The sequence below is a fragment of the Notechis scutatus genome, chromosome 5, assembly GCF_049901735.1.
Source record: "Notechis scutatus isolate UNSWTSFEM ecotype Mainland chromosome 5, rNotScu1.2, whole genome shotgun sequence".
Classification (NCBI taxonomy): Eukaryota; Metazoa; Chordata; class Lepidosauria; order Squamata; family Elapidae; genus Notechis; species Notechis scutatus.
The window spans coordinates 67,789,800-67,805,723 of NC_142013.1; the positions used below are offsets into that span (position 1 = coordinate 67,789,800).

Here is a 15,924-nt window from a genome sequence, read left to right on the forward strand (position 1 = left end):
GCTGGAGTTCTAAATTGAAGTAAGAACCGAGCGCGGTTACCTGCTCTTATCTTAGGAGGGAAGAGCAGGAAGCCTTGCTGAAGAATGGGAAAGTCTGAGCCAATCTAGCCGGCACAGCCAAGTTCCTGTTTCCAGGCGTGGTCGTTGACAGACGCCACTCGTAACTTACACTGCGGCTCCAGTAGAGAGGCCAAAGCAGGGGTTTCGCCAAAACCAGGCCTTTTAGCGATCTCCTGAGCAAAATGCTATCCCGCAGGTAAGTGATTTATAGCAACTTCAGCACTATTCCCCGATTCTGCCTTTACAACAAGCTAGGTGAGGCCAGAACGAAAAAAAAGAGAGTAACGAGTCGGGAGCAGAACACGCTTCCGTTAGGTTAGTCGAGTGCTATAGGCGATTTAAGGCGGCGATTTTCTTTGTACACTCGGATCGCAAAACCAATCGTTTCCTAACGGCAAAGCCGCTCAGTGGGCCTAGAGCCTTTCGATTTGCGCAGTGTGAGAAAAACTCTGGTTGGAGAAAGGCCACCGGAAGAATATTGAACGTTGTTGTTTTGGATCTGCGCTTACTTTTCGCCTACCTTATCGGATTCGCTGTATTCTAGAAAATTAGATTTATTGCAGCTCCTTCCGCACATGAAGATCGTACTCTGCAATGTCGTCTCCCCCAATCTTGCTTCCTTCAGTTGTAGGAGGTTTTACAGTTTTTGTGAAATCCGATATAATTCCGTAAACCCATTTACAATCCACCGTGGTTAAGACAATACCAAATAGTCACATAAAGTCTTAGTGTATTGTGTGAATCAGAGTTTATGCTAAACTGCAGTGCAGTTGGTTTATTTTGGAATAGCACGGTTTGTTTCTTAAGGTTAGTGCGTTCTGAGATATTTAGAAACATTTTTCCATATTTGGAGATGAGTTGCAAATTTTCCTTTCGTTGTACATTGGGACATGGTCAAAGAGGTACAAGCCCCTGGGTAGCAGAAAGTAGGAACGATGTATTTCAGACAAGATACAGGTCCTTTGTAATTTAATATCACATCCTAAATTCCAGTGCCCCACTTTGACCACACAGAAATAGCTCTAATCAGATCTCAACTCAATATGGAACCAGGAACCAGTTTGCTTTCATCATTCTTCTCTTCTCTTCTCTTCTACCCTACCCTACCCTACCCTACCCTACCCTACCCTACCCTACCGTCCTGACACTTCAGAAGAGTCCTATTGTAGACAACAGAGTGTATTAATATTTGCTAGCTTGCATCCTTTTTTAACGGTATCGGAGTGACCAGCCTCTGGTGTTGATATAAATGTCAGATGTATTTAGAAGATTAATCATGCCACAATGCTTTTGGTCATTGTTCAACCCCCACTGCTGTTATTTTTCTTCTGATTATTGGCTTCTCAGTTAGGATTATACTTTCATTCTGTTTAATTTTTATCTAACTATTAAGATATTTAGAATATATATCAACATAATATAATATCTTATTGACTCATCAGGGATCATAAAAGCATAACTGCCCAATATAATACATTCTAAAAATGATGATTTTACAAAGTGATTAATGTAGGGACAGGCTTTGAGAAATGTTTAAAAATGCCCAAGCATCTTTGTAAATTTTAATAGTTTTCTTTGTTGCAATTTAGCAAGTTTCAACTTTCAACTAAAGACTGTGTAAAAAATATCTCATACTGTAATTTTTAAAAAGTAACCTTAGGAAAAAGAGAGAGGAATAGAAGGCAGAAATGGGTTTATTTAAAGACTGACATGGGATCAGAGTAAATAAACCAGCTCTAGTTTTCCTTGTTATAGAATCCTGATTTTTACTTATTTTTCTCAAGCTACAGGGCTGATAAAAAAGATGGATGACAACAACATCAGAGTGAAAGAGAGGCCAATGGAGGATTATAGAAGCACTCTGACTAATGAGGATAACAGCGTTTGGCATAAAGCCAGGCCCAAAATGGAGGAAATAAGTTGGACAAATTTGGAATGGCAATATTTTTGGCCAACTCAAGGAAGATAGGCTAAGATTTAATCCAATAGTGGGAAATAGCTACAAAATGGCTAAGTGGAAATAAATAGTCAAAGCTTATACCCTATTCAGCTATCTCAATTGCTCTGGGCTAACAATCTCAAATACTGGAATGAAATTTAATGTCAGATGAAATCTCAGAACAGGCTTATTTATAATTCTGGAAAGAGTAGTGGACCAATTCCTAGGAGTACTCTGGAAACTTTCTCTTAATGCAAAGATTCTTATGAATTCCAAGCATGTGTCATATGAAGCTAGGGATTTATAGTCCTGTGCAGTATGTTGTCTTGTCTCATTTCTTTCTCCATGTGCAAATGAAAACAGTGGATTTTGATATGTTTGATAATTATTTTTGTCTGGATAGCTTTTGACATATTTTCCCCCTCAATCATTGGAAAGCAAATTCTTTGCACATATGATTATATGCAGATGTAGATTAAATAGGTTATGGGATTTGTATAAATGTGATGATGATCACTCTTTTGAAACTGTTATGCCATTGTATACGATGTTTGTTTTCTATTGATATATCACCTTTATTATTTTTATAAATAACTCAAAGTAGCAAGCAGACACAATTCACATCTGTTTTATGGCAACTTATTTTGCACATTGCCAGTTTAAGGTATTCTAAAGGTGACTCTGGATAAGAATATTGGGGCTGTAATCTCAACATTTCTGGAGGACATTAAAATAGAGAAAGATAGTTCCATTCATTGTATTGACCTTAAATCTAGGATTAAGGAATCTAATGCTATGCTGGCATTATTAACAATTCTGTATTTTCCTTTTGATACAGATGGTTTTCATTAAGCAAGGCCCATCCTATTCTGTCTAGGATGCTGATGTCATCTAGCAATGGCTCCCAGGTTATTCAGGACGTGGAAGAAGGTAATGTAACTAATAGTAAATTCAGAAAGCTATAATTGTTTGTGTTGCTGTTTCTTTTCCTCAGGTATCAAGCCATGCAGTAATTTGGGTTTAGTGATTATCTATTTCTTAGAAGCTATAGAATTAACTAGAAAAGTACAATAATAAGGGTACTTTTTTAGTTTTTAGTGACAAAGCTTTTTATATCAAATATGTTTTGGCCAGATCTTACTAGGTAATTAAAAACTTCTTTCTAACAGAGATTTAGATGAAACAAACAAATAAACATGGGAATATGAAACTGAAGAAAAAAATAAACTCTTATAGTTTGATCTTCTGCCATACTGTATTTGCCTGGAAAATTAAATAATTTTAACTTTGAGACAGAAGTAAGTTATCAGTATTGCAGAATATATTAATAAGTACTTGAGCATACATCTTGTGTGACTGACTTGAAAAGTAATAGTTGTTTTTCCTTTTCCCTTTTAAAAAATTATCTGATAGTCTAATTGTTTTTTTCTTTCATAGGACATTTCCCCATTCATGTGAATAATGGTATGTTGTGGTATCCTGTATGTTTTTTAATTAGGATTGTTTGTCTGCTTTGTTACGCTGCTTCTTTCTTTATTGGAGGTTTAATGAAAACTTAAGTTCATATTTTCTGGCAATTTTGAATCATTCCTCTTTATGGTACTAAATGAGTTTATACTAATTAGCCTATAACTAGTTAATCACCTGCAATTTTATATCCTATTGGCTTCTTGATCTATGCTTGCAATTTATTTATTTATTGCATTTATATCTCTACCTCTGAGCATTCCAAAAGCTATGTCCTCCCTACTTTTTTCCCTATGGGGGATAAAAATGTGGCTGTCCCAAAATATCATATTTAGATCGGAACTTGAACTCTAAATCTTAGTAACTTGGTTTGTCATCCATCAGAAGTTCTTATGCATTTATCTGCTTTCTGCCAGTGGAATACATTCCCTTCTTTGCTGACCAATCAAAGCAATTGGCAGATCCTCTCTGGCAGATATGAAATGTTTGGAAATAAATGTGAGGTCCAATAGTATAGTATATTATTTCATCCATCCATCTTATTTGTATCTTCTTTAGAGGATTTATTCTTGGTCTTATTTTCTTTTTTTCTTTTCCTCGGGACACCTTGTATTTCACTTACCGTATATACTCGAGTATAAGCCGAGTTTTTCAGCCCATTTTTTGTGCTGAAAACCCCCTCGGCTTATACTCGAGTCAGATTCCCTCTGAAAAAAAATGGTGTGGAGCTCCGGAGCTGGGCAGGCGCTTCCCTGCTTCCGTGTTTCCTTTGCAACTTTTAAGCATGGGGGTAATTGGAAGCAGAAAAGTTCTTGCATGAGGATATATTGTTTTTTCTTTTTTAACTGTTTTTAGGGGGGAAAGACCCACCGTCATGTGAGAATGCTCAGACACGAAATCTATCCGCCCGAAAATAAGTGTGTGTGTGTGTGGGGGGGAATTTTAACAGAGGGAAGATGTAGGAGAAGGCAAAAGCGACGGAAGATCCTTCAGGGGAAACAGGGGAGACTCCACCCTTGGTCCAGATGAGCCCCCTTCCCGCCCCTAAGGAAGCAGAGGCAGCCAGCAAGGGCAGGCAAGCCCCACTTCACGGACTCTGTCCGTCCTTGCTCCCACCCAAAGCCACGAAGCGCTTTTTGCCTTTCCCTTCCTGAGGCGACGGGACTGGGGCTGCACCGGCGGCAGCAACTCCCGACAGCCCCAGCCGGACACCTGAGCGGAGCCCGGGCGGAACTGCCTGTTGCCGCCGTGGGCGCCGCTGCGGGCGCCCGGCTGCCCAAGTAAAGAACAGGGACCATTGGAGAAGCGGAGCAAAGCCGGACACCAGCAGCCGCCTCCTCGGCGCAGAAAGCCTCCCCAACCAGCCGGCGGTCTCCTCCTCCTCGGCCACACAGAACAAACAGGCCGAGAAGGAGGAGAGCAGCTGGCCAGCCGGGAGGCCTCCCGTGCTGCGAAAGAGGCAGCCAACGATCTCCGGCGCTGCCCTGCTCCACGCGCTGGCTGCTCGGACTTGCCAGGCCCGGCACATAGAACAGGGCGATGCCGGATGTTGGAGAAGCCGAGCAGAGCCGGGATCATTAGCCGCCTCTTTTGCAGCACAAGAAGCCTGCCCAGGCAGAGAAGGAGGAGAGCAGCTGGCCAGCCGGGAGGCCTCCCGTGCTGCGAAAGAGGCAGCCAACGATCTCCGGCGCCGCTCTGCTCCACGCGCTGGCTGCTCGGACTTGCCGGGCCCGGCACATAGAACAGGGCGGTGCCGGATGTTGGAGAAGCCGAGCGGCCGGGCGACCTCGGCTCGCGTTGTTTTCTGAGCCCGCGAGCCTAGAGCCAGGCGCTTTCATTGCACGCGGAGCTTCTTGTCTCGGGAAAACCAGGCGTCGTTGCTGCCCCCTGAGGGAGGGCGATTCTGGGCTGCGCGATTGGGGACTTCGTGGCTTTGGGTGGGTGGGTGGGTGGGAGTGAGGACGGACGGAGTCCGTGAAGCGGGCTTGCCTGCCCTTGCTGGCTGCCTCTGCTTCCTTAGGGGCGGGAAGGGGGCTCATCTGGACCAAGGGTGAGTCTCCCCTCAGTTTCCCTGAAGGATCTTCCGTCGCTTTTGCCTTCTCCCTACATCTCCGCTCAGGTGTCCGGCTGGGGCTGTCGGGAGTTGCTGCCGCCAGTGCGGCTCGGTCCCAGCGTTGCCTTGGGAAGGGTGGGGCAAAACCAGGAGCCGCTGAGCCTGAGCCTCCGGTGCCGCTGCTGCTGTTGCAAGCGCTGCCGCGGCTCTTCCTTTTTGCCTTTCCCTTCCCGAGGCGACGCGGACTGGGGCCCGCCGGTAGCAACTCCTGACTCGGGGCCTCCGAGGGAGGGGAAGAGAGTGACTCCTGCCTCCCGCTGTCATCATCATCTTCTTCTTTTGGGTTAGTGAATCAATTAAACCTTTCATGATAGTGAGATCGCTTCCCAAATTAATTATTTTTATTTTTGAAATTTACCAGTAGCTGCTGCATTTCCCACCCTCGGCTTATACTCGAGTCAATAAGTTTTCCCAGTTTTTTGTGTAAAATTAGGTGCCTCGGCTTATATTCGGGTCGACTTATACTCGAGTATATACGGTATGTTTTTGGCTAAAGCAAAGCATCCAAGAGTGCTTCCCAAAAAGGCTCTTACTTGCCCTTCTTCATCAATGTTAATGGGGAGATCAGATAATTTCATTTTCCATTTGAAATTTTCTTGTATTTCTTCACAGTAAAGTTGTAAGAAAAAATATTAAGGCTGTGCAATGCTTCACATTGAAAGGAAAATAGGTGCTTCTGGTACATATACATGTAGCATTTATCAGAAATACCTTAAACACAATGCTTTTCTTCTTGCATAGTCCTTGGAAAGATGCAGCTGCTTTAAGCATCTGCCACATATTTACAATCCGTACTACTGCTCACTCCCACAGTCTTGGCGGGAGGGGATCTGGTTGCTGTCCCCACTAATAGAGAAAATTAATAGAGAAAATGTGTGTGTGTATTTACTTGGATAAGATTGGTGAAACCTATTTTTAGCATTCTGTAGTGAACAGATTGGCTGGGATGTAGGATACAGTTCTTTTCAGAAACAGACTGTAGATTTCAGAATAACATACAAGTTGTTTAGTTTTAACTTATTTTACATACTTTTTACATTTGCTATATTTTTATAACTTATTATATTTGCTATATTTTTATGACCTATTATATTTATTCAGCGCTGAATGCTATATGTTTATACTTTGAAGGTGCTTCTGACTCAAATAAAGAATTATGCAGTTAATGTTAAGGAGTGAACTGAGGCTTGAAAACAGTAGGGTAAAGAAAAAGAAAATCTGTCAGAATCTTTGGGTTTAACCAGTTATCTTCTAGGTGTGATGTTTGTGTGTGCATGTATGTGCATGTGGACACACAGACACACAGTGAAGGTAGAATGAAATAGGACTCAAGGTACAAAGAAACAACTTGGATCAATCTACAGGTAGTCCTTGTTTATGGCCACAATTTGAGGCCAAAATTTCTGTTGCTAAGCAGGACATTTGTTATTGTTTTGCCGTATTTTATTACCTTTCTTGCTATACTTGTTAAGTGAATCACTGCAGTTAAGTTAATGATCGTTAAGTGAATCTGGCTTCTCCATTGACTTTGCTTGTCAGAAGGTTGCAAAAGAAATCCCAGGATGCCAGGACACTGCAACTGTCATAAATATGAGTCAGCTGCCCAGCATCCAAATTTTGATGTCATGATTATGGGGATGCTGCAACAGCCATAAATGTGAAAAATAGTCATAAGTAACTTTTTTCAATGCTGTTGTAACTTCATACTGTCATTAACTGAACTGAATTAAGTCAAGGACTGTAATATAAATTTTTTAAAAAAGATATCAACTCTCATCTAACTCCACATTTCAATAGATGCTATTCCCTTCTGATTCTTCCATATTTCCTTAGAATCTAAGTCTTCAATTTTAATGTTCCTTTCCTGTTAGAGTGTAACATTTTGATAAAACATAAATGCTGATGGTTATGATTGAGATGTATCAGAAAATGCATTTGATTCGTTTACAGAATCTAGGTATGCATTTTTAGATGTGTATTGGTATCCTATTAGCTATGTAAAGGTAAACCTGCTCCTTGTTTAAAGTTTCCTTGCACTTTCAGGATAAATGAGTATAGATGTGTATATACAGTGACGTGATTTGAATATTTATTTTGGAATGTCAAACCTTTCTTGCTGGGCAACAATCAAGAATAGGCCACAATATCCAAATATTCTTGCATGATCCTTCATGGTTTTAACGATAATGTTTTGTTCTTTTTTAACCCCTATATACCATTCAGGTTTATGAAGGAGTAGGTAGCCTGAAATTTAAATTCAAAAGAAACAAATAAGTTTTCTTGATAACTGGATTTTTTTGAAAATTAAATGTTACAGAAATGATAAAGCATCCATTCATTATTAAATATACCATTCATTGGAATCTCAGTGAACCTGGCCAGCTTTTGATTTTTAGCCATTCTTTGCATGACTTCTGCTTACATGTCTGCTTTTCAAAAGTGCAGTACTGTAATGGACCTTGGTCAGATTTATCCCATTAAATATTTCTAACTGGGTTTTATTTTGTTTCAGTGCGAAGTAAATTGAGAGAGCTAGTGGGAGCATCCACCAATTGGAGGTATGATATTGTATGTGTATGTCTGTCTGTCTGTCTGTCTGTCTGTCTGTCTATCTATCTATCTCATGGTATAATTGCATTTCTTAGAGGTGAAAGAATGCATTACAATATATTATTGCAGATTAATAATATCCTGTAGCTGCTTAATAGAGTAAACCTATGATTTAACTGACTAATGGGGGAAAGAGTGTATAAGACTCAAATGCCAATTAAGTGCAAATGAGATTTTATACATGCCTAAACCAACAAATTGATTTTGTCCATTGTATCTGAAATCTGATAAACTGAAGTTTGATTGTTTTTACCCACATGGCATAATCTGATTTTGTTTTACCCTTCCTCCAGAGACCATGTGCAAGCAATGAATGAAAGAAAAGCCTTACACACACTTCTTGCTAAAACCCAGGGTGACCTTCCTCCTAGGAAAATGAAAGACAGCTATATAGAAGTTATCTTGCCTTTAGGAAGTGAGCCCGAAATAAGAGAAAAATATCTCAATATGCAAAACACTGTCAGGTAAAAATAGACTATTCATTTTTCAATAAAATAAAACATTTGGTTGTTGGTGCTCTAAAATGCATACAGATTAATTACTGTGTAATATTTTAGATTTGGTCGACTACTTGAAGACCTTGACAGCTTAGGAGGTATGTGGTACTTACATCATTTCATTTCTTTCTAGTGATCTGATAGGTTGGAAAAATATGAACACATTTGGATTAATATAATATCTATGTCATTGTTAATTAAACATACTGCAGAGGAATATCTTTGAAATTGGCTATTCTCTTTTGGAACCACTTGAACTGATATTACCCGTTCCTTGGGTAAGATGAAAATTGGTAATGAAGTGTCTCTGTGGGATCAGCGAATGAAGGTCAAAAAATTGGTTTGAATTTTTGAATTTGAACCTTTGAATTTTTTTCTCCCCATCTATTCTGAAAGCAGTTATGCTTAATGAATTACATTGAGTTAATTATTTAGAACTTTAAAAGTGCAGATAATATTATTGTGACTTCCTGCTTAATGTATTTTTTTGTAGCAGTGAAAAATGCTTCTGGAATAAGTGAGCATGTAATTTTTTGCTTTATTAATTCATTACTTACATACCACTTTTTTATTTGTATAAACTCTATAACAAACATATAAACTGAAAGCAGAATATTAAGTTCTGTGTAATCCAAATTAAAAAACAGTGTAATCAATTGTCCGTTAAAAGTTTGGCAGCAGCTTTTGTTATTTTCCTGCTATGTTATTTTATAAGTAGTTATTTCTAAGTAGTTGTTTACTAATAGAAGAGAATATATTAGAGAATATGTCAAGACCTTGGTACTTTCTGAACTTGATTGTTCATTTGTAGAAGTTTCATTACCCAACTAGGTAACATCTTCAGTGCTAGAATGGAGTGGGGTTTGCTCGTTGTTTGTATATAGTAGCTTGACCTAGTGTACCCTAATACCCTAATTGAGGAACTACCATTTCAGACAAGGAAGAAGTAAAGAACAGCCTAACCAAGGAAGTACAAAGGAGAAAACAACAGCCCCAACAACACTGACAGGGCAAGCCACTGCACAATATTACATACTGTAATAAATAAAATAAATTATCCTTACTAGTCTTAATTTTTCAGACTGAGCTCGTTTAATCATATTATAAGGCAGGTAGTCTATAAACTTAGTACATTTAAAAATGTCTTTGGATGATGCAAAGATCATAGTGAAAACTTTCCACCAATCCTTAGGAGAAATATATAAGTTCTAAGAGGAATTAATAGACCATTTCTGTTTATTTATTTGTTTACAGTTCTTATTTGTTATACTCACACAAAAAATGAAGCTACTCTGAGATCTCCTTTATCAATTGTTACAGCACTTGTGGATAAAATTGGTAGGTGTTTAATTATTAATGGATTTATATCTGTCTGGGAAGTTCACACTGTTATTCAGTGAAAAACAGCTGAGATTTAAACTCTAATGTTGCGAAAGAGAAAACAAAGCTATCCTGACACTTTTAGATGACATTTTTTAGGAATGATTTCATGTTCTTTTTTTCCCCAAAAAAGTTTTTACTTTTTTAATTTTTACATATCTTTTTACATGGGCAATGTGGTTCCAGATTATAACACTTGTACATAATCATACTTTCATTTCCACCGATCTTATATAATATCATCTCATATCATTATCCATTTCACTCATCTTTAAATAAGTTTCCATTTCATATTTCAATTCATTAATTCAGTATCATTTCATCCACATATAGATTCTCAGTTCTTTATCCCCTATTATTTCTGTTTTCAGCTTACCACCTATTTTATTTAACATTACACATCATTATTATCCTTAATTTTTCCTAGGCCAATATAAACAACCTAAAAAGAATAAAAATAAGACAAAACCAATATATTTAAGATCCACATGATATATTCCCTCAGTCTATCTAATTTAATAATTCATTCCCCCACTTTAAACATATTAACATTAAATAATCAACTGTATATTTAAAACATATATTTTAAGGTATTCCCCCCTGAAATCGCTAAAATGATTTCTTAATATATCTCATTTCATCTTCACTTTTCTTTTAATCAATAATAATAATATTTTCCAACTTTCTACTTGGCCAAAATTTATATGTTTTAACACCTTTCACTTTTCTTATAATCATTAATAATGGTATTTTTTCTTCCTTAACACTTATCCAAAATTTATCTATATATTTTAATACATTTCCATTCCCCTGTTTTAATCCTCCAATGTAAGGGTTCATAACAGCATAATTCATATACAGTTATATATATATAGTTATATAATCCTAGAATAATTTCCAACAAGTTTTAAACTAGATACCAATATACATTCCCATGTGGTATCCCCCATATACAATCCCTAACCCTTATCTCTAAATCTCGTAACTTTATCATTCCTTTTAATTTTGGCTAGGTTTCCCTTTTCTAAATTTCCCCAGTCTTTCTTTGTTTTTCCTTCTAGTTTTATTTTTATTTCCCCCTGCCTGTCAGCCATGTTTCCCCCCCCTTTCAGTTCTCTTTTTTGGGGGTTTCTTCTTACATATTCCCTTCTTCTTCTTCTTAGTCTTGGGTGTCTTATCTCTTTTATTTGTTGTCTCTGTTGTTGATATCTCTGTTTTAAGTCCTTTTATGTCCTTTGACAATGGTCCTTGTTCTTCATACTCATCAAGGCTGTTATTTTCCTCTTTTAATTCGTCCTCTCTGAGCTTCCTTTGTTCTTCTGCGAGCTGTGATGCTATTACTTTACTCAGCATTATCTCCACCAGCTCATTCTTTCTTTAAACATCTCTCTCACAGTTTGGAGCTCTGACTTAAATTCTTTGCTTATTTCTTCCATTTCTTTGGTCTATTAAGTTAATTATTTATAATTATCTATTATATTATAATTATAAAGTTAATTCTTTTGTTAAAGGTCAAGTTTTTCTATTATAGTCCTTGTCAAATGTCTCCGTTTATCTCACTTTCTCTTTCTTCTGTTTTCTTGTCACAGTCAACCTCCAACAGTCCCAAAGTATTGCATTCTTTTATATTTTACTGTAATCCTCCTCTTTTTTTATAAAGCTTCCGGGGATCTTGTTATATTAATAATCTTTTATTCCATTTCTTCTCTCTTTCAAAATATTTATACAACCAGTAATTTTCCATAAAAACATAAGAGAGGAAAATCTTTAACCCTTAGGTGGTGCTCTATATCACTTTTTTCTTAGAATTCTTTTATTTTTAATTCACTCTTCCATAGTATTAATATTAAATGTTATCAATTCCAAATAAGTCCAGCATTTTATCTAATGCCTGATTAATGTCCAATTCTGTATGTTATTCCAAATTTAGTCTCTAATTACATATAATTCTTTTATTTCCAGTTTTTTCCTTACCTTATATTTTCCTCTTATTTCTCGTTTGCCACTACCACTCTTCCAAATGAGGGCTCTTTCTTTCCGCTTTTCGGGGTTATCAAAAAGAATGTTCAAAGTCTTTTATCCAGTTACACACCGCTCACCACTTTCACTCTCCAGCACAAACTTGTGTCCTGGAAGCTTCTCATCTTCAGGGCAGCCATTAAAGACTGCCGCTTCTCCCTGTCTTCTAGGGGAGTTTACCAAGCCAGGGAGGGGAGATGCGTCTCCCCTCGACCCAACTGGCAGTCTCCCCCTCTTCCCCCATCCCTACGAGGTGGGTGTGATGAATCCGGTCCTTTAAGGACCTATCCAACAGGCAAGCACGGATCAAAGCCGCGCACAATCGTGGTCTCTGGTCTGTCATCAATAAGTACGCCACCGGAAGTCAGGAATGATTTCATGTTCTGATGAATATATATTTGTTGCCAACATGTCATTTTTGAACGTATCCCATCCATTTTACTCAAACGTCCAACTGAATAAATATATCACTCCATAGGCTAGACATTATATCACATATGCTAGATATTGTATTATACAAACAGAAAAGATATGTTACTTTTTTCTGGAAAATTAAATAATGGTGTTTAACATTTTAAAAAGGCCACATTCTTGCAAGATTACCAAGAGGGTCAATGTTCTTGCTTGAGTTGCAGGAGTGCAGTGGAAAATAATTGATACTACAACGTTGCATGAAGCTGCCTGCTGCTTGAAAAAGTTGCTGACCCGAAATTGATCTCTTAAATTAGTACTGTCCTCCCTTAGATAAATGCTGATTATCAGTCCTTAGAATCTGTGCTCTGACCCCCTTCTATCCTTTTAGGTTTATGGAAGCAGCATATTCATCCGGATTGTGATATCAAGTTCACCGGGAATGTTTCCTGGGTTGGAAAAACTTCAATGGAAGTGAAGATACACATGCTTCAGGTTAATGATAGTGAGCTTCATTTGCTCTAAGAGTCTGAATTTAGATTCTTACATTTGGCAAGCTATTCTGCATCCTTTAATAAAATCCTGTGGCAGGTTAGCCAAATAGTTAAACAGTATTCAAAAGGAATAAGTACAAACTGGAATGTAATATCCTTGTTTATTAAAGTGTATTTTGATCTGTTTGAAGAGAATGTGATTTTTGACTGGCACAATTAAATTGACAAGGAGAATCTTACTTATAAACCCTTTTTAATAAATATTGCAATATGTATTCTACTTAAATTTCCTTGCCTTTTTTCTTTTTGGTATCCATAGAAAAAAACAGTTCAGTTCTGAAAGTGTTGTTGTTAGTTGCAAAGTCATGTCTGACCCATTGCGACCCCATGGACAACGTTCCTCCAGGCCTTCCTGTCCTTTACCATCCTCCAGAGTCCATTTAAGCTCACGCCTACTGCTTCAGTGACTCCATCCAGCCATCTCATTTTCTGTTGTCCCCTTCTTTTGCCCTCAGTCTTTCCCAGCATTAGGTTCTTCTCCAGTGAGTCCTTCCTTCTCATTAGGTGGCCAAAGCATCTGACTTTCATCTTCAGTACAGGCCTTCTAAAGAGCAGTCAGGGTTGATTTCCCCTAGGTCTGACTGGTTTGATCACCTTGCAGTCCAAGGGACTCACAGGAGTCTTCTACAGCACCATAGTTCAAAGGCCTCAATTCTTTGACACTTAGCCTCTCTTATGGTCCAATGTTCACAGCCATACATTGCAACTGGGAAAACCATAGCCTTGACTATGTGCACTTTTGTTGGCAGGGTGATGTCTTTGCTTTTTAGTATACTGTCTAGACTTGCCATAGCTTTCCTCCCAAGGAGCAAGTGTCTTTTAATTTATTGGCTGTAGTCCCCATCTGCAGTGATCTTGGAGCCCAGGAAAATAAAATCTGTCACTACCTCCATTTCTTCCCCATCTATTTGCCAGGAATTGAGAGGGTCGGATGCCATGATCTTAGTTTTCTTAATGTTGAGTTTCAAGCCAACTTTTGCACTCTCCTTCTTCACCTGCATCAAGAGGCTCTTCAGTTTCTCTTCATTTTCTGCCATTAGAATGGTATCATCCGCATATCTGAGGTTGTTGATATTTCTCCCGGCAATCTTAATTCCAACTTTTGATTTATCTAGCTTTGCCTTTCTCATGGCATGCTCTGCATATAAGTTAAATAGGCAGGGCAACAGTATACAGCCTTGCCGAACTCCTTTCCCAATTTGAACCAATCCAGTTCTCACTGTTGCTTCTTGACCAGCATATAGGTTTCTTAAGAGACAATTAACTCCCATCTAGTTAAGAACTTGCCACAATTTGTTGTGATCCACATAATCAAAGGCTTTAGCATAGTCAATGAAGCAGAAGTATATATTTTTCTGGAACTCCCGAGCTTTCTCCATGATCCAGCATATATTGGCAATTTGATCTCTAGTTCCTCTGCCCCTTCAAAATCCTGCCTGTACTTCTTTGGTAGCTCTTGAACCACATACTGCTGGAGCCTAGCTTGTAGGATTTTGAGCATAACTTTGCTAGCATGTGAAATGAGTGCAATGGTGCAGTAGTTTGAACATTCTTAGGCATTGCCTTTCTTTGGAATTGGAGTGTAAACTAAACTTTTCCAATCCTGTGGCCACTGTTGAGTTTTCCAAATTTGCTGGCATCTTTTACTGCATCCCTGTTTCATTTTGTACTCTCAAGGCCAAATCTGCCCGTTATTCCAGTTATCTTTTGGCTTCCTACTTTGGCATTCCAATCCCCCATGATGATAAGGACATCATTTTTTGGGGTGTTAATTCTAGAAGGTGTTGTTAGGGCTTCATAGAACCAGTCAATTTCATCCTCTTCAGCATCAGTGGTTGGGGCATAGACTTGGATTACTGTGATGTTGAATGGTTTGCCTTGGATTCGAACTGAGATCATTCTGTTATTTCAGGGATTGTATCCCAGCATTGCTTTTCCTACTCTTTTATTGACTGTGAAGGCTACTCCATTTCTTCTGAGGGATTCTTGCCCACAGTAGTATACCTAGTGGTCATCTGAATTACATTTATTCATTCCTGTCCTTTTTTAGTTCGCTGATTCCTAAGATGTCAACGTTCAGTCTTGTCATCTCGTTTGAGCACGTCCAGCTTGCCTTGATTCATGGATCTTACATTCCAGGTTCCTACGGAATATAGATCTTTACAGCATCAAACTTTCCTTTTACCACCAGATCCATTCACAGCTGAGTGTCCTTTCGGCTTTGGCCCAGTTGTTTCATTCTTTCTGGCGCTACTAGTATTAGCCCTCTTCTCTTTTCTAGTAGCATATTGGATACCTTCCGACCTGAGGAGCTCATCTTCCAGCGTCATATCTTTTTGCCTTTTGGTACTGTCCATGGGGTTTTCATGGCAAATATACTGGAGTGGGTTTCCATTTCCTTCTCCAGTGGATCACGTTTTGTGAGAACTCTCTACTATGACCTGTCTGTCTTGGGTGACCCTGTGCGGCATAGCTCATAGCTTCATTGAGCTATGGAAGCCCCTTCGCCATGAAGGAGCTGAAACAGTATATCAAGTTTTAATTGAATGATCACTGGATGCTGATTCTAATCATTTTTTTTTCATCTCTCATATTCTTTTATTTTAGTTACTTGATGAAGGAATCTATTGCCCTGTGTTAGATGCAACTTTTGTCATGGTGGCCCGTGATCCAGAAAATAAAAGGTAATGTTCCTAGCAGTTTAGAGAGGAATGCAAATGATGGTCAAATGTGATGAACCTGTTGACCTTCAATTACTGTGGAACTTCAAACCCCACCAGCTCCTGGTTGCATTACTAGTGGGAAGCAGAGGATTCTGGTTCAGCAATATCATAGGTTCTCCACTATGTTCAGTCAGGTATAGATGTTTCCATT

General features: G+C 38.6%; 1 protein-coding gene across 1 annotated transcript in view; it reads left to right on the forward strand.

The window, feature by feature from the left end:
* ACOT9 (acyl-CoA thioesterase 9) overlaps window positions 1–15,924 on the forward strand; it is a 29,273-nt gene continuing 13,349 nt past the window's right edge. The window contains exons 1-9 of the mRNA XM_087966905.1: window positions 1–256; window positions 2,838–2,929; window positions 3,437–3,463; window positions 8,092–8,137; window positions 8,483–8,653; window positions 8,747–8,784; window positions 9,941–10,024; window positions 12,888–12,991; window positions 15,658–15,734. Coding sequence (XP_087823031.1) covers window positions 243–256; window positions 2,838–2,929; window positions 3,437–3,463; window positions 8,092–8,137; window positions 8,483–8,653; window positions 8,747–8,784; window positions 9,941–10,024; window positions 12,888–12,991; window positions 15,658–15,734 — 653 coding nt within the window. The 5' untranslated portion in view covers window positions 1–242. The remainder of the gene's footprint in view (window positions 257–2,837; window positions 2,930–3,436; window positions 3,464–8,091; window positions 8,138–8,482; window positions 8,654–8,746; window positions 8,785–9,940; window positions 10,025–12,887; window positions 12,992–15,657; window positions 15,735–15,924) is intronic.